General features: G+C 31.6%; 4 protein-coding genes across 8 annotated transcripts in view; 3 read left to right on the top strand and 1 right to left on the bottom strand.

The window, feature by feature from the left end:
- Window positions 1-9,467, bottom strand: part of LOC126906720 (uncharacterized) — an 11,020-nt gene extending 1,553 nt beyond the window's left edge. The window contains exons 1-7 of one of the 5 annotated variants that reach the window (XM_050687484.1): window positions 8,833-9,329; window positions 8,009-8,079; window positions 7,415-7,459; window positions 7,161-7,205; window positions 3,258-3,293; window positions 1,548-1,704; window positions 1,417-1,448 (exon numbers count right to left, since the gene is read on the bottom strand). In XM_050687484.1, coding sequence (XP_050543441.1) covers window positions 1,423-1,448; window positions 1,548-1,704; window positions 3,258-3,293; window positions 7,161-7,205; window positions 7,415-7,459; window positions 8,009-8,079; window positions 8,833-8,884 — 432 coding nt within the window. In that variant the 5' untranslated portion in view covers window positions 8,885-9,329 and the 3' untranslated portion in view covers window positions 1,417-1,422. Of the gene's footprint in view, window positions 1-1,416; window positions 1,449-1,547; window positions 1,705-3,257; window positions 3,294-7,160; window positions 7,206-7,414; window positions 7,460-8,008; window positions 8,188-8,832 lie in introns of those variants that run through there. The other 4 variants (XM_050687480.1, XM_050687481.1, XM_050687482.1 and 1 more) reach the window with 4 other exon arrangements.
- A 14-nt stretch (window positions 9,468-9,481) lies between these two features.
- On the top strand, window positions 9,482-11,625 carry LOC126906711 (uncharacterized). The gene is made up of 2 exons (XM_050687465.1): window positions 9,482-10,784; window positions 10,839-11,625. Exons 1-2 carry the CDS (start codon window positions 10,059-10,061, stop codon window positions 10,926-10,928), a joined length of 816 nt encoding a protein of 271 aa, XP_050543422.1. The 5' UTR covers window positions 9,482-10,058; the 3' UTR covers window positions 10,929-11,625.
- Window positions 11,626-14,811: 3,186 nt separating this feature from the next.
- Window positions 14,812-16,513, top strand: LOC126906708 (uncharacterized). Its single transcript, XM_050687462.1, has 2 exons — window positions 14,812-15,473; window positions 15,530-16,513. Exons 1-2 carry the CDS (start codon window positions 15,376-15,378, stop codon window positions 16,497-16,499), a joined length of 1,068 nt encoding a protein of 355 aa, XP_050543419.1. The 5' UTR covers window positions 14,812-15,375; the 3' UTR covers window positions 16,500-16,513.
- An 864-nt stretch (window positions 16,514-17,377) lies between these two features.
- On the top strand, window positions 17,378-18,568 carry LOC126907172 (uncharacterized). Its single transcript, XM_050688281.1, has one exon. The coding sequence runs from the start codon at window positions 17,378-17,380 to the stop codon at window positions 18,566-18,568; it is 1,191 nt and encodes a 396-aa protein (XP_050544238.1).
- Window positions 18,569-18,794: the final 226 nt, after the last annotated feature.

Raw genomic sequence — 18,794 nt, 5'->3', positions numbered from 1 at the left:
GAAAGCAGCAGGCGCGTAACGTGGAGGTAGTGACGAAAAATAACGATACGAGAATCATCCTCCGTAATCGGAATGAATACACTACATATCTCTTAATGAGAATAAAGTGTATTAATATATAAGTTTTAATAGTAATTAGAATATATATATATTTAAAGGGACTTAAGTACGTAAACGTATCATGCATGAGATATAGCCGTGTTTATGTGGGCGGGCATGGCGGAGGGAACATTATACACGAGGCATATACGGCGGCAGAGGCGTCGGCTGTAGGAATATATAAATGAATATTAACATATACGTATATACGTACAAATATTTATATATATTAATATTAGCGGTGGCGGTAGGAATATATAATCTTCGCATAATATCGCGGCACTTTCGCTGGCATCGACGACGCGTTGTCCGTCGTGTTCCTCGGACGTCAACAGGTTAGCAGCGTTGATAGCGAGTGCAGATCGAATCGTAGACGTTGTCACTTTGACAACGGGAAGAAGACTACGGTATCATTTGCGGCGGAATGTCGTCGGGCGTGCGGCGCTTGCTGGACTTTGCACAGCGGCGTATAACGCGAGGTGTTGGTCAGTCAAATACTCATAATAGGGCGACGGCTGATAAAGGTGGCACGAGTCGTGGGGCATTGTGTATAATGAAACGACGCAGGCCGTGTCAATTACAATAAAAATTTGTTATATATATACATAATTGATGACACGCGCGCGTCTTTGGGTTAGAAAATATTGTTGTCTACGAGTGGTGAGCGGGGTGGGGCGAATGCGTTACAACAGTATAGTCTCAAGGTCATACATGACGGGATACGGGACATAATAACACGTGCCGCGTGGAGTTACAAACTTACAAACAACAAACAACAACATACACGTGAAACTAATATAAGCGTGTTAAAAATAGAACAATTTATAAGTTATGAGTATCATAATAGTATAGAAGATAGTATCATTATAACAAAGTATCATGTACTAAATAGAAAAAGTATTTGAAAATTATTCACGGAGTTATATTAAGTGATATTTGTAAGCGTGACAATCACTATAAGTTATATACATAAAATTTTTCGTAAAATTGAAATATTCACTTTTACACTTTTTTAGGTCATAGGTAAACTATAACTACAACTACAAATCTAATCAACAAAATACATCATTGAAATTCTATAACGGATAAACTATTTATCAGACCAATGAAATTGTAAGAACAAAATTGTTCGAAGCTGAACAAGTTCAAAATAGGGGTTCCCATTTGAGAAATTAAAATTAAAGGTTTTTTGACCATGAAGGGATGAAATAAAAATATATTTAACCAGATATTATTGTAAAGTTTTTTCAACGAAATTATTTTTACCTTTACAAAGTTAAAAATTTTCTATAGTTTTTAAGAAAATAAGTATTTTACCCAAAATCAATCACTCTGTATAAATCTGAATACTTAAAAAAAAAAAATTTGGTTTTATAATAAATAAATCTTAATTTTAGTAACAAGTATATTTTACTGTGGCCATTGTCATAAAATATATACATATTTACTTTGATGATCATGTATTTTTTTCTTAACATAATCATTTAATTTTGGATTAACCGCTGAATGTTTCTTTAACAAATCTATGAAAACATCTGCATATGGAGTATATATTAGGCCATCAAATAGTTTTTTACATTCTCTTATATCATTGGAAGATAAATTCTAAAAAAAAAAAATTATATAACAAAAATCATTCTAGTTTGACTATATAAAAATAATAAATGGACTTTATTTAAAAACAAGTATTAAGGTCTCATAATTTCCATTAAACATTATGAAAAGTCATATCAAAAAAATACATTGTATGCAAATTTTGCTATTTTAAATCCTATTCCTAATAAGGGTACTGGTTGGATTTTCATAAAGAAAATATAAAAAAAAAAAAAAACGGTAGCATAGGGGGGTCGCGGCACAGTTGGGACAAGTATATATGATATCTGACAGTGACTAAAATCACTATCATAAGAAACGCTTCTATGCAAATCCATAGATAGTGTTTAATTATAAGAAATTGGTAGATTATTTCAGAAGCAACAATATCTCTTATTTCCTTAATTTTATTCCGATTATAACAAAGTTATAAATTTTATACACTAGACTACAAAGAAACTTTCATCAGAAACAAAAATATACTTTTTGCCATGTTTTAAATGTGCAATTAGACTTTTTCTACCACTTCTAAGTTTTAATATTAATAATATTATTAAAAAACCCAGCACAGGGGGGTCGCGGAACAGTGGTAACGTGGCATAGTTGGATCAAGTATAATAATATCTGATAGTGATTAAAATCACTATAAAGAAAACGCTTCGATGCAAATCTTTAGATAGTGTTTAATTTTAAAAAATTGTTGGATTATTCCAAAAGTTACATGATCCGCTATTTCCTTATTAATATCCTGAATAAAAAAAAGGGATTATTAAAAAATATTATTTCTCATAAAACAATTGTGTTGATTCATACACATTTCAATAATTTATAGCATTATAAAGTTAAAAATATAAAATACAAAATCGAGAATTTTCACACAAAAATAGCATTTGGTATCCATATTCACCATGAAATTTTTTAATACGGTAGTCATTTTTACCATGAAGACAAATCCAGAGGTCAAATTTTTTTTTCCATAATAAAGTATATTGCATTAGCTTTAATTTAAGACATATATAAAAGTGTCAGACCTTAAATTTATGAAAAAAAATATACCAAATGATAAGTAAAGACATCAAGCATCTATGAAAAAAAAATTATATTGATTTGTTCATTTTTAAAAAAGTTATGGTAGTTTTTAGTAAAAAAAATTGAAAAAATTTCGAAAATTAGCGATTTTTAAATATGTTATTTTTTGGAGGTTTCTTTTTTTTAGAAATGATTTATACTAGCAACATGTTACCAGAATATTTGGATTATTATAGTTTAGAAGTAGTACACACAATTAGAGTAAAACAATTATTAAATTACAAAGTAAAATGATTTAATTTTGTAGATATCAAACTTTATTCGTCAATAAATACTTTGAGAACATTTATGAATGTATGATTGCATGAACAAGGCAATAGTAAAATTAAAGAATTATTACTTAATTATATTAAAGAAATTTTATGTAAACGGTGCATAATAATTGTACCAAAAAAAAATTTTAATTTATTATTTTCTATGAAATTGTGGTTACACCTTAATCAATACCATGTTTAATTAAAATAAATAATAATTACCGGATAATATAACTTTACTTCATCATCAGATAAATTCTAAAAAAAAAAATTTATAAAGCAAAAATCGTTTTAATATGATTGTATAATACAATATGGGCTTTATTTTAAAAAAAGTTTTAGAATGGTTAATTAGGGTAATTTTTGTTTTCTAGTGTTTTGTACTTAATTCGGAAATGAGCGATCATAGAAAAAAAAATTATAGAATATAAATTGTTGACAATATTATGGACTATAAGTTTAACTCTTACACATTTTTTTTAAACTCATTATAAGAACTATTATAAGAATAAATTAAAGTAATTAATATGTTGTATTCTTAAAACAAAAATTACCCTAATTAACCATTCTAAAACTTTGATTTATTGTTAAACAAAATATCTTATACACAATAAATAATAATACAAAATAATAAAGTATCTTGTTATTCGCATCCATACGATTCGATACTCATATGTACCATTTAAATTGCTTGAATAGTTTATTTTAAAAGTGACAATTTTTTTTAAATAACAATTTATAACATTGACTCATGTTGTTTTAATTGTTAAATTTCTAAAATTATTAAATAGCTATCCAAGAGGATACAAAATTTTTGAGTATTTTATACCTTGTTCATTAAAAATATACAAAATTTGCAAAAACTGGGTTTGCTATTTATGATACGACGCTAAGTATATACATTAATAATTAATAATTATACCACATTTTTATTATCTATACATATAAATAAGAGCATTAGTATGCTTGAAATATAGTTATTTCAATAGTATTAATTGTTAAAATGAAAGAATAACAATGAATATTATAATTATGATAACATTTAATTATAATAATTAAATTAAGTACAAATTAAATTTAAATAATTTGTGACATTATAAAAATAATTAATTTTTTTATCATTATACTGGATTTTAAGAACTTGTGCAATGAAGGATTAGGCTAAAATAATTATAATTTTTCGAAAAGGCGTTAATAATAAATTTATATATCAAGAGTCTGGCGGCGAAGTGTCCGGCGTCGAATCGGTGGCGGCGAAACGGTGGCGGAGAAATGTCCTAGACCCTGCACACACGAGTAGTGTTTGGACGACCAACAGCGTCGTCCGAAAAATATTTTGAAATGTTTATTAAAAACGATGCGTCCAATGTGTGCGTGCGGGAACAGTTAAGCAGCAATCTTATTTACGGGTTTTGGACGACGGGTAGCGTCGTTCATACAGTAAAATATTATTATAATACTAATTGGGTAATTCATTTTTAAAATTAATACGTGTACGCTAGTCGTTATCGGTTGCTATAATAGTAAAATAGTTATTATTATTATATTCATTTCTATTTTCTACTGTGACCTTTAAAATAATAAAATGTGTATTGTGTTTTATTTTATTATATTTAATTTTACAATTTTTTATACCTATAACATGCGGTATTATATTTAAAGTCACACCCCCACCAACAGCACCCACGAGCCGCTACTGGTTTAAATGAGAAGTTGAAATTATTGCTATAATTCATACATCTTTCAAAAAGTTATACCAATTTAAGTTTAAAAATAAAAACATATTGAAATTAGTAAATTCTATTAATCATAATTTTTAACATGCTTATATTAGTTTCACATGTATGTTGTTTGTAACTCTCCACTCGCCACGTGTTATTATCTCGCGTATCCCGTCGTCTATGGCCTTGAGACTATACTGTCGTAACGCATTTACCCCACCCCGCTCACCAATCACCACCAATACTATTTTCCTGTATAATTTTATTTTTGGTTTTCGTACCCGTATACGCGTGCGAGTCATCAATTATATATACAGGATGGCCCACCACTCACTGACAACTTAAATAACTTTTGATCCAGTTAATATTTTTAGCTGATTTTTTTTTTAAATAATAGTTATAAGTTAGGTCTATAGCTATATCTCAATAATTAATTTTTTTACATTTTAATAAAAATATTAATTATTTTTAAATTTTAAATAAAATGTAAAAATAAAATCTAAGATAGCTATTTTGTAGAGTAGAATTTAAGAAAAATTTTAGTAAAAAAATATCTTATTAATATTCAATAGTAAATATTCTGTAGCGTTTTGAAGTTTGTGAAATTTTGAATTTTCATGTATTATTTTACGGTATTAAACATTGAGAAAAGGACAGAAGAAAACGCTATCTTTTCAATATACTTTTGAATGAGAGTGATAAGTAATAATTGCCTTATCTAATTTCTTATCATGGTATTAATGCTAAGTTTGTAATGTATACACACTATCATCATATGTATATTTAGTAATCATGAAAAGATAGAGTTTTCTTCTGTCCTTTTCTCAATACGTATTTCAATGTTTAATACCGTAAAATAGTACATAAAAATTCAAATTTTCACAAACTTCAAAACGCTACAGAATATTTACTACTCAATATTAATAAGATATTTTTTTACTAAAATTTTTCTGAGATTCTACTCTACAAAATAGCTATCTTAGATTTTATTTTTACATTTTATTTAAAATTTAAAAATAATTAATATTTTTAATAAAATGTAAAAAAATTAATTATTGAGATATGGCTATAGATCTAACGTATAACTATTATTTAAAAAAAAAATCAGCTAAATAATTAACTGGATCAAAAGTTATTTAAGTTGTCAGTGAGTCGTGGGCCACTCTGTATATATATATAACACATTTTTTAATAATGACTGACACGGCCCCGCGTCGCTTCGTTATACACAATGCCCCACGACTCGAGCCACCTTTATCAGCCGTCGCCATATTTTATGAGTATTTGACTGACCAACACCGCGCGTTATTTGCTGCGGTGCAAAGTCCTGCAAGTGCCGCACGGCCGACGACGTCCCGCCGCAAATGATACCGTAGTCTTCTTCCCGTTGCCAAAGTGACAACGTCTACGATTCGATCCGCACTCGCGCACCGTCGCCATCAACGCTGCTAACCTTATATATTCCTACTGCCGCCGCTAATATTAATATATATATATATATATATATATTAATATTTATATATACGTATATGTTAATATTCATTTATATATTCCTACAGCCGACGCCGCTGCCCCTGTATATGCCTCGTGTATAACGTTCCCCCCGCCAGGCCCGCCCACAATACACGGCTATACCTCTTGCATGATACGTTTACGTACTTATGTTGCTTTACATGTATATATATATATATTCTAATTACTTTTAAAACTTATATATTAATACACTTTATTCTCATTAAGTGATATGTAGTGTATTCATTCCGATTACGGGGGATGATTCTCGTATCGTCATTTTTCGTACTACCTCCACGTTGCGCACCTGCTGCTTTTCTTGGATGTGGTAGGCGTTTCTTAGACTCCCTCTCCGAAATCGAACCCTGTTTTGCCGTTACCCGTTACAACCATGATATATTTATAGTAACTACTATCATAACATGAAACTAAAAAGTTCAAAATAATTTTTAAAATTATCTTAAAACAATAATGAACGAAAAGTACTAGTATTATTGTGATAAAAGCGTAGGTGCTTGTGCCATATTTTTCGTATATTGAGCGCCCGACTCTTTATAATAATACTAGTACTTTTCGCTCTTTATTGTTTTAAGCTTATTTTGAACTTTTTAGTTCGATGTGCTTTAATAGCGCGTTTTTAGTTTTTTTAAACTATATTTTTATGGGTTTTTTTCTATTAGAAGTTGAATAAAGTAACAGAAAATATAACAAAATCATCACAGTAAAATCAATATATTCTAAGCTTTATATTGGAGTTAAAATAAATCCAATATTATTTTTATTATTTTTCATTTATGAATTTATGATTGCATGAACATTTAAATTAATAAAATTGAAGAATTGTTATTAAATTATATTTAAAAAAATTTATGTTAAAATATATAATAATTACCGGATTAGTTGAGTTTAGAATATTTTCTCTGGATCTGCTGGATTCCTTTATACCAATTTAAGTTTAAAAGTTAAAACACATTGAAATTAGTTGATTTTATTTATCATAATTTTTATGTTAAAATAAATCCAATATTATTTTTATTATTTTTCATTTATGAATTTATGATTGCATGAACATTTAAATTAATAAAATTGAAGAATTGTTATTAAATTATATTTAAAAAAATTTATGTTAAAATATATAATAATTACCGGATTAGTTGAGTTTAGAATATTTTCTCTGGATCTGCTGGATTCCTTTATACCAATTTAAGTTTAAAAGTTAAAACACATTGAAATTAGTTGATTTTATTTATCATAATTTTTATGGGTGTGTTTCTATTAAAAGTTGAATAAAGTAACAGAAAACATAACAAAATCGTATAGTAAAATCTATAGCTATGTATTGGAGTTGATATAAATACAATATAATTTTATAACAAAAATTTATCACATGTGGCTAATCAATTAAATAAAATTAAAACTATAATGAAAATATTATGAATTTAAAAACTAAAAAATATTAAACTCAAAAGCCACAAAAAATTACTGAAAAGTCATGGATACGTATTTCGGAAACAATGTTACCATTATCAACGTTACACACATACTGACATTGTCATTTATGAATAAATGATTTCATGAACAATTAAATTAATAAAATTAAAGAATTATTATAAAATTATATTAAAAAAATTTATGTATAAGTATATTGTATTACAAAAATTTTTAATTTATTATTCTCTATAAATTTGTAGCTTCACCTTAAATAATACACCGTATAATTTAAAAAATAAGGATAATTACCGGATAAGTTGAGTTGGTAATATTTTTTCCAGAGCTACTACATTCAGAAAAATTAGATGCAAAACAAAGACCTAAAAAAATCATTACAACAATTTTTAAACTCATTTTATTAAAATATTTTACAATAATATTAATGTTAGGGACTATATAAATTTTGATTTGTTTGATGAATGTTTGAGAGCGCTTGATTTTAAAGTAAGAAAATGCACATATAATATAAATATATATTAAATTATGTGATACATACGTCACTACTAACTACATACAAACGTCAAAAGATGAGAACTTATGATATTTATATATTTGAACAGTTGGTACTTGATAAAAATAAAAATAATTCGAATTTTTGATTAAAGATGCATCACAATAATCATTAAAACAAAAATTCAACACCAAAAATATCTCCGTAAGTATTTCTGTGCTGTATACCGAAGCAATATTCTTAATTCTAAGTAAATTAAATTAAATAAGGATATAGCGCTGGCTATCTACTCAATAGTCATATGCTTACAAGATATTCTAACATAACATAATAATATAGTTCCAAACTTTACATTTCTATATATATATGTTTATTATATGCTAAATGTTAGTAATAGCTAACATAGAGCAGATACCCTGACGTGAACCCATAATTATTTTGTAAATATTAGTTTTAAGGAATTTATTATAACACTAGAAAGTACTGTACTAATATTTAGAAAGTAACCATTAATACTGTAAATTTCATGTTAATTATATCCTTAATTGTTAATTATTTTTAATAAAAGGGGATCTGACTACTGATTCGATTGTCAGTGTTCAATTAGTGAATGTTAAATTACCATTGTTATTATTTTGACTCTTCCTGACAACACTTATCCACATACAGTTCATCACATGGAATTTGGCATCCCTGGAAAATTTGGCTCAATTGTGCACCACTATAAATTTGTAACAAGAAATTGGCAGATTATTGAAAATAACCTCAAGACAACAAATTATAATAATAATAATACAAACTGACAGCATTGTTAACGTTCATACGCGAACGCAAAGCGCGTATTCTCGCGATTGTTGATATCGTACTTTCGAATAATAAAAACAAATTACCACTTGTACTTTTCATTTTTGGTTAATTCGACTGAAATACGGTCAATAACGTACACTATGTCTGAAAAAGCACCGACCAGTTAAGCTGGCCCATAATCACAATCCCATTCAAATCCAAATTGCAATAAATAGTGCGTCGACCGAACAGGCAATTCAATCGACAACGGTAACAAAACCGGATGCACTTTGAAACAAAGTACGTGAGTAGTATAATAATGTATGGCAGCCATACCCCTCTGCCTTACATACCCCTCCCGCCATAGTAGGGGAAAGGTGGGAGGGGAATGGAGCAAACCCCTTGTATTCTAATCCGATGCAACCCAACGTACACTAATCCGATGAAACCCAACTCACACTTTGTACATGTGCTGCCATCTGGCGGACGGCGCGTACCCTGAAACCCAATTCACACTTTGTACATGTGCTGCCATCTGGCGGACGGCACCCGCCATGTAACCCAACACACACACTATGATTGCGCGAGTATTTCGCCCGACGGACGGCGCTGCGTAATTCGATCGCATCGCAGTTATGATAAACGATGAAAATGATGTTTTACAGACAGTTTAGTGACGTGTTATAATGGATCGGTGTCGTTGTTGTTGTTGTTGTTGTTCGCGCCGAGGTGAGGACGTAGAAAAAATAAAAAACATCGATGAAAGTTTACTTAAAAACAGATCGCAGATTTATGAACTGTTCGTAAGATTTAAAGGGGTAGATTTTAGATTAGGCCGACAAGTCGAAGATTTAAGAGACTATATAAAACATTTGCATGAAGTATTAAAAATTATCGATAAACGTGTAAATTTTTTAGAAATTGTTGTAAAAGACAAGACGAACGTTAATGATTACGAAATAATTGATAGTGAAAATTAGAAAAAAAGTCGATCGGTCAGGTGCGATTCGTTACAAAAACAGTATAAGATCATTCGGTCATTTGTTGTTGTGTTGAACGGACATGATTTTATGTTTTATTCTCGACAATATGACTATAGCGAATAGTGTTGGTCAAGTCGAATTTCAACGTAAAAATGATTTGTTAAATTGTTTGGTTTACAGTCTGAATGAAAAACAAAAATTTTTCATAACGATCGGTATTGAACCGAGAGAACCGTTCAACACCGAGGTGCGTATTATTTCTCCGTTAAAAAATGTTTCGATTTCGATAGATTTTTTAAAGCGTATTTTCGGTTCGATGGGCAATATTTTATCTTTGGTATTGACCGCGCCGATTAAAAAAGAAAATATTTTACTACTCGAGGATGTTGAAACAGCAGTATGGAAAAGGGCGCATCGCAAGACAAACGTCATTTTAATAAAATCGAAAATATATCCAAAGTGTCAGGTCGTTTTCAAATATGAGCACTTAATCACCTTATTAGATTTGGAGTATGTAATTTTCGATGCAATCAATCGTCAAAACACCGTCAATAGACCGATCATTAAAAAGCAATTTGAAGAGATTATCGATTATTGTTTCAATATTTTCACACACGAGCGTATAACAAACGATTACAACGCAATTACATTATTTGTAAAAAATATCGATTTCACCGAGGTTGGAAAACATATAATGAAAAAACATGATCATAGTTATGCACATGAAATAAAAACATTCATGTCTACCAGCATTGTGGATCGATTGGCGGATAAAAAAACGTGGTATAACACACCTCAGAAAAAGGTTTGCAATATCAATTAAAAATTAACTATTTTATTAATAGTATTTCAATTTTAGAACGAACATGTGCGAGAATTCGGTTGGATGTCTTTGGTTAAGTCCATTAACGAGGAACCTTGTACACAATCACCATCAAATTATTATTGACAATAGAGAAATTAAATATTGTTAAATTTACACGATGTAATACATGTATAATATTCTTTATTATTGAATTTACACTGTGAAATAAATGTATAATAAAATTTAATTATTATTTTTTATATATATATTATCCAAATACCATTTTCTCAGCTTGTACGCTGTAAAAAGCGTGCATCTATGCGGGTCTAAATTTTTGTGAAATATACAAGATGGAAAAGTATAATTTTCGTATAAGTGGCCGATCGGGGGACAGCCCAGAGTTTCTAAATCGTTTACAATGCACGGTTTCGTAATGAGTTTTTCCAGCAGTTGTTTTTTCTGTATTCCTTTTACGAGTATAGACTTATAATTCGTAGAGTTTAATATCGGGCGAATTTCATTCGCATTCACCTGACCGTAGCTCGCCGGTATTCGATGATAATATCGTTTCAACCATTTGTTTGCCGTCATTGATTTTGCATTCCGTGCCGGTTCACTTTTGAATATCCATGTTTGAGCGGTCAATTCGTCCGTATCGACTATAGACAACTCTTTTATGACGTATTCACCGTGTGAGCCCAGTACGCAGTGTATATCAAATATTGCCGTACTCATTTTTAACTTGTCGAAATATTAGATGTATTCTCTTCAACGGCTGATGAGTCACTAAAGTTACTATTTTTATTTTTCTCTAGAAATCTAATCCGTCCAACAATATTTTCTAATATTTTATTAGTCGCGTTAATTGAAGTGGAATCATTAATACGAGTATATATTTTGGATTTAGTTTCATCGAAATCGATATTTAAATTATTCAAATGCGAACTGACGGTTTTAATTTCATCAGTTAGGTTTCGCAATTTAATATCAGACGTGGAAATTCTATTATCTAAACCGTCAATTAGCAATTTTGTGAGATTCACGTCATCTGTTAATAGTTTTATTTTATCTTCAATAGTGATTAAACCTATCTGCGCTTGTGCAATATCTTTTAAAATTGTCGTACTGATATTTTCAAGTTTTTTAAGTTGGCTGTTGGGTAAGGTCGGGTTGGGTTGATTTGTACCAAACACGTTCATGTTGTGCGCGGTTATTTATACTGATTTATTTTACACACACACACCACCGCTTTTAATATCGTTCGCGGACACTCACGACTTATGAGAACTATATCACTTCATAATCAATTATTACTTATATTTGGTGTTCACTCTTATATATATATACAAGGAGTTATTTTAAAAATAATTACACAGATTATTGTTAGTATAAAATTAAATCATTTATTTATTTAATTTTCACATAAAATCGATTAAAAATTTTTTCTTTGGAGTATTGCCCCTGTAGATCAAGTGCATGTTGTCGTCTTCTGTGTTGTTGAAACTTTCGATNTTCTGTGTTGTTGAAACTGTCGATTTCCTCATCAGACAAGCTCACCGATTTCGGTAAATAAACATAAAATGTACCGGGAATTTTTTCCTCGTTTTTCGAGCTCCGGGATTTACCTTCTATAAATATTTCGATATTAGAATTTAAATAAAAAATATATTTTAAATGTAATTACCACTATTGACGTTGATGCCGGTGTCCGACAATCGACATTTAATAGACGGACCAAATTTCGTTTCCGATCTTGACAAATTCAAAATGACGTATTTCCTATTGATTGTCAGTTCGCCTATGGATTTGTGGGTACTGTGTACTTGATGTTGTAATTTTTTCCCTAGTTCCTCCATATTGCCAGACAGCGCCGTGTAATACGAGAGAAACTAATGGATTTTCGTGCGGAACCGCTTATAAATATCGTTCATATTTATTTTCTTATAGTAGTAAACATGGTAATTAAAGTACACCACAAGGTCTTAAATATGAGATTAAACAACGTGTTTACATCGCCTTATTATGTTAATGATAAATGTTAATTGTTTAACCGCCCGAGTCGCTACTTAACGACTAATATCGTTCGCGGACACCCACGAGTTGTGACAACTGTCAAAACCCAGCCACTTTACCAATACTTTGGATTTTTTTCTTTTGATAATTTTTTCAATGAGAAAATCATCTGGATATTTTGTACCGTGTAATTCGTATTCATAAAAACAACCTTCTATAGGCATGCCCGTGTAATCTTTTAACATATAAGTAATTGGCGATGTATTATTAACTTTGGAAACTGTAAAAATTTCACTGCTCCAATTAGCCGTATATCCTTTAATAAATAAAGATTTATGTATAGATATCCGCACTTTCTGTCCAACTTTGAATTCGGTTTTTGATTTAATTATTTTTCTCTGATCAAGCTTAACCGACAGCGGATTCGAGTCGGCCTGTACAGGTGTCATACCAATCGTGCGGTGTTTGTTGTTATTATATTTTTCGATTAAAAAATCTAGTATATTAATCCATTTTTGCGAACCTCTAGCGCTAAATTCTCGATACATATTTGTTTTTAAAGTTCTGTTAAAACGTTCAACAATGGAAGCTTTAATCGTGCTAAAAGTCGAATAATGATTTATATTATATTTTTTTACAAGCTTTTGGAAATGCGTATTGTAAAATTCCCGACCCCTGTCCGTATGGATTAGGCGGGGACGGCGAAGTGCAAATAGTCTAGCCATCGCTTCAGTAACGGCTTTTCCGGATTTTGTTTTCAGCGGTATTGCCCACGCGTATTTAGTAAAGCAATCTATCACGCAGAGTATATATTTATAACCCATATTTATTTTTGCTAGAGGAATAAATTCTACAAGATCGGCTTCCCAAAGATCATTTTTACCAAAAACGTTAACTCTTCTCCTGATAAAATTTTTTCTTGCCGGCCTGTGCAGTTCAAATGCGATATCGGACCTAGACATATTTGGGCATTCGTTTAATGTACCCGGATTATAAAAGTTCTTCGAAAATCGATATAATTTCACCGTCTAAACTCGTGTTACCGGCATTTTTTGAAGACATGAGTAATTTCAACCTGGAGACCAACTCGTTCGGATCGTTCCAATACACATACGTTTCTTCTCGGTCTTTTATAAGTGATTTAGAAAGGCCGCCCCCACTACTGAACAAATGTTCAATAATTTCATAGTATTTTTTACCGCCCTTTTTTAAACTGTTTTTACCGGCTTTGAGGTGGGCCGATGTTAATAATAAAATTTTTTTATAAACAGCCAAATCCTCTTCGTCATAGTCTATCGGTCGTTTGTTGAAGATGAGTTGAACTAAACCCTTGGATAGCGGATAGGAGTTATTGTCAATGAGAATTTTTCCACTAGCCCAATCAAAAGTTACATTCTCGGCATTACCGTACGATGCGATTTGCCCGTCGATCCCCAGTTTCGGTCCGTACAATTTATCTATTTGTTCGATCCGACGGTTTTCATCGACATCGCCACCAATGTACTTGTTTAAATTTATAAAAAAATTATTTTCTTCTTTTTCAGTCTTTACATCGTATAATTCGTGCAAATCTTTTACAATATTTTCATGTCTAAATGTTTTTTCTTTTTCGTCATTCGCTTTTTTATAATAATTTTTCTCATTAAACTTCGCTATTTTTTCAAGCGGGTTTATGATAGGTTTTAACGTGTCGGTAATTATAACTTCATTATCGGCGCGCTGCTGTTTTAAATCGTTAAATTTTCGTCTAATGTTGTCTCTTGCCCGTATTAAATCGGTCAACACCGATTTGTCAGAATGCATTGTCGTTAATTATTAGATTTCGAAAATAATGTCTTATATAGCGACGAAATAATGAAATCCGAAACGGTAACGTCCATTATCTCTTTCGTCGTCTTTGCTAATGACAACGAAACCGAATTTTTCACGATTCCAACCGGTCGCGCAAAAAGTTTTAAATTCTTTGAAGCTCATGTCTCCGGAACAATGATCTTGAAATACGTGTTTCAAATTGAGTTCATCCTCCTTGAATAATATAATAAAATTAGTGTTATCCCTCAACAGGTGTTTAGGTATTCTAGAGTACGATTGTGCGAGATAAAAACAGTCTATGTTGTTGTGTCTTCCACGAGAATAATACGATTTTATAATATTTTGATTTTCGCATATAACATCGTCGAAAATAAAAACAGAGTTGGGGAGCGCTTTTTCGGGAGGCGTAACACTATCGTTTTCGTGAAAAGTAAAAAGCTTTAACCCTTTCAACCCTTGTAAGATTTTTCTTAAAATTATGTATTTTGACTGATGTAGGGTTTTACTATAGATATACACATTCTCAAACTTGATTCCATTAATATCCGTTAACAGCGCGAAAATAACATTGGTCTTGCCACACCCCGATGGTCCTACAATCAACCCTCTCAATGTGTTTGGAAATAAAAATCCGTGTCGTTTAAATGTCGAGCCCACGGTTATATCTACATTTTGAACCGAGAGTTTATGTTTTTGCTCGAAAATTCGCATATTATTAAAAACATATATATATATTATTGAGAATCATGAAAAACTAACGCACACGATGAAAACCACTGGAGCAATGAAGAACAATAAAGGTCGCGGATTGCTAAACTATATTATAAATAAGATGCCTATGGAAATGCATTTACCGTCTTATCAGTAAAAATTTTGTTGTATATAAATTATGAAAATTCGATTATTGTATTATTTTTTAGGTTTTGCGGGCCAGGGACAAAATTGAAAAAACGATTGGCGCGCGGCGATGCGGGTATAAATAGCCTAGACAGAGCGTGTAGAGTACACGACATGGCCTACGATGCCAGTAACGTAAAATCGGATCGTCACGCGGCAGATTCTGTTTTAGAAAAGCAAGCTTGGGATTCGTTCGCTTCTGAAAATACGGGCTTAAAAGAAAAGGCGGCCGCGTTGGCCGTCGCTACGGGCATGAAGTTGAAGAGAAAATTGGGTATGGGCTATAAAAAAGTAAAGAATATCAAGAGAAAAACAAAAAAGACGCCGACAACAAATACTATGATAGCCGCTAAAAATAAAACAAACAAGAATAAAAAACATTTAATGTCCAGAATCATACCAACGCCCAAGTATGGAGGTGTTTTACCGCTGATTACGCTATTTTCGGCTCTGAGCGCACTAGGAGGTCTGGCAGGAGGAATTTCGAATGTAATAAAGACGGCACACGAATTAAAAACCAATAAAAAGCAGGGTAATGGAATTAAACGATATCGAGTAGGACGAGGCATGTATTTAAAACCCTACAAAGGAGGAGGTAACAGTGGGGAGGGTAAAAAAAAAAATCTTATTAAAAAAATAGAGTTACCCGATAACGCCATGTATGATTATGAGGTTATAAAGTATGCAAAACTATTAAAAATACCTCACTTTAGGGGCTGTTATTGTAGAGATAATTTGCCGAAACGAAGTAGGCACGCCGAGTCGATGGTTGTAAATTTAGATAGTGTTAATAACAGTGGTACGCATTGGGTCTGTTTTAGTAAAATCGGAAAAAATGTAAATTATTTTGATAGTTACGGAAATTTAAAACCGCCCGTCGAAATTATAAACTATCTAAAAGGGTGCAATATATATTACAATTACGATAATTATCAAAATTATAACTCGTCAAATTGTGCTCAACTCTGTTTGAGATTTCTCGCGTCGCCATGACGTCTATTTCACTGAACGGAAACGCGTCGGACCTGGAATGCGTGTTTTTCCCGCCTCTAGAAGTGGAAAAAAATACAAAAATATGTCTTTTGAGTTTGGAAACCAATAACTCTATTCCAAACATAAATGCCGGTAATAATAAAATGGGTGTTGTCCGGGAAGACGGTAGTATTTTCGAGATTGTTATTCCGACGGGGTCGTATGAGCTGCAGCATATAGACGATTACCTGACAAATGTAATGACGGCGCTCGGTATCACACTCGAGCTAACGACTAACGTAATTTCCTTAAAATGTGAAATGCGGTGTAATAGAGACGTCGATTTAACAATGCCCGATAGCATCGCCCGTTTACTAGGTTTCGGGAAGAAAAAATATTCGGCCAATGTTAAACACGAGTCGGAATATCCGGTAAATATATTGAATGTTAATTGTATAAAAGTTCATTGTAATCTGGTTTCCGGTTCATTTGATAACGGTTTACCGAGTCACGCCTTACACGAATTTTACATGAACGTTCCACCGGGATTTCATCGATCCGAAGTTATTGCGAAACCTGTATATTATCCTTTAAACACCGCATTTATAAATCAAATACGGGTAACATTGCGAGATCAAGATGGTAAATTAATCGATTTAAGAGGAGAGCCGTTATCAATACGACTTCATTTGAAACGTGTTAATTAATGGGTTTAAAATTTGCCGAACATTATAAGGGGAAAAAATTTGGCACGACGATTACTTATGACGTTAATAGGAAACTCCACACCGTCATTTTGGGACGGCGAAACGGTTTATTAAAACGTGAAAATAAAAAAAGAATAAAATTGAGCAAAAAAAATTTACTTTTCCTGAAATCACTACGTGTATTATAAAAAAATGGATAGCTCTTATTTGAACGTATTGGAAAAATACACCGATGAAACGCCGATAGAAGATTTACAATACCGCTCGTATTTACCGTTTTCCACCACAGCGCTCTCGAATGGCGATCAGATACGGATAGCCGTACAGAATACCGACTCGTATACTCTACTTTGCGATAGTTTTATATACATCGAGGGCGAAGTGAAAATATCGGGGTCTTCCGGTGAAATAGCCATTGCAAATAACGGTTTAGCTTTCCTGTTCGATTCCATATCTTATGAAATGAACGGAATAGAGATTCAGAAAGTAAAAGATCCCGGAATAACCAGTTTGCTAAAGGGGTATTGTTCTTATTCGCTGAACGATGTTAATAATCTCCAAAATGCCTACTGGGACGCCAACACAACGCCCAATGATTATTCAAAAACAAATTTTACTTTTTCGGGTTGCATACCTTTATCGCATATTTTTGGATTTTGCGAAGATTACCGTAAGATATTGATTCAAGTTAATCATCAACTCGTAATGAACAGAGCGTTAAACGACAGAGCCGCGTTAAGAGCGAAGCTTACGGAAGGGGTTACGTGGGCGAGTGAAGAAGCTAAAGAACTATTAAAATCCAGTATCGTGTTAACAAAAGTCGTTTTGAAATTGCCCGTGGCGCGTGTTAACGACCGTGAAAAATTAAAATTGCTGAAAATTGTCGAAACTCGTAAAAATATTTATTGCGCATTTAGAAATTGGGACCTGTATGTGTATCCCGAGTTGCCGAATGTGGAGAAAACGAGTTGGATGGTGAAAACCAGCTCCAACATCGACAGACCCAGATATTTAATAATAGCTTTTAACACGCGAAAATCTACCGATTCGGGAGATCGTACACAACAATTGGATTCCTGTTCGTTAGTTAATCTAAAAGTGCATTTAAATTCGTCCGAGTATCCCTATGAAAACTTCAATGAGAATTTCGACAAAAAATTAATTACTCTGTTCTACCAGAATTACGTTAATTTTCAACAGACGTACTACGAAAGAAGAAAATCTAAACCGTTATTCAATAAAGAAGAGTTTTTGAAATACGGCCCCGTTTTTTGTATAGACTGCACGCGTCAAAAAGACGATGTGAAAACTTCTACTATAGATCTCAGAATCGATTTTGAGTCATCGAGCAAATTTCCCGAGAATACCACCGCGTATTGTTAACAATATCATACACGACCGCATAATACAATATAATCCGTTTAGTAGTGAAGTTCGAATGTCGTAAATATTATGTTTAAATTACTATCGAAATACAACATTAGCGCTTACTGTAGTTATTATTGTCAATAAAGTAAACACATTATACAACAACGAATGACACATTTATTTTTACATTAATTTGTCACAATTATTTTCAAACAAGATAATTGTATTATGTTATTTTTCT

This window comes from Daktulosphaira vitifoliae, unplaced genomic scaffold, assembly GCF_025091365.1.
Source record: "Daktulosphaira vitifoliae isolate Bord-2020 unplaced genomic scaffold, ASM2509136v1 Scaffold_5, whole genome shotgun sequence".
Taxonomy (NCBI): domain Eukaryota; kingdom Metazoa; phylum Arthropoda; class Insecta; order Hemiptera; family Phylloxeridae; genus Daktulosphaira; species Daktulosphaira vitifoliae.
This window is presented reverse-complemented; position numbering and strand designations above follow the sequence as displayed.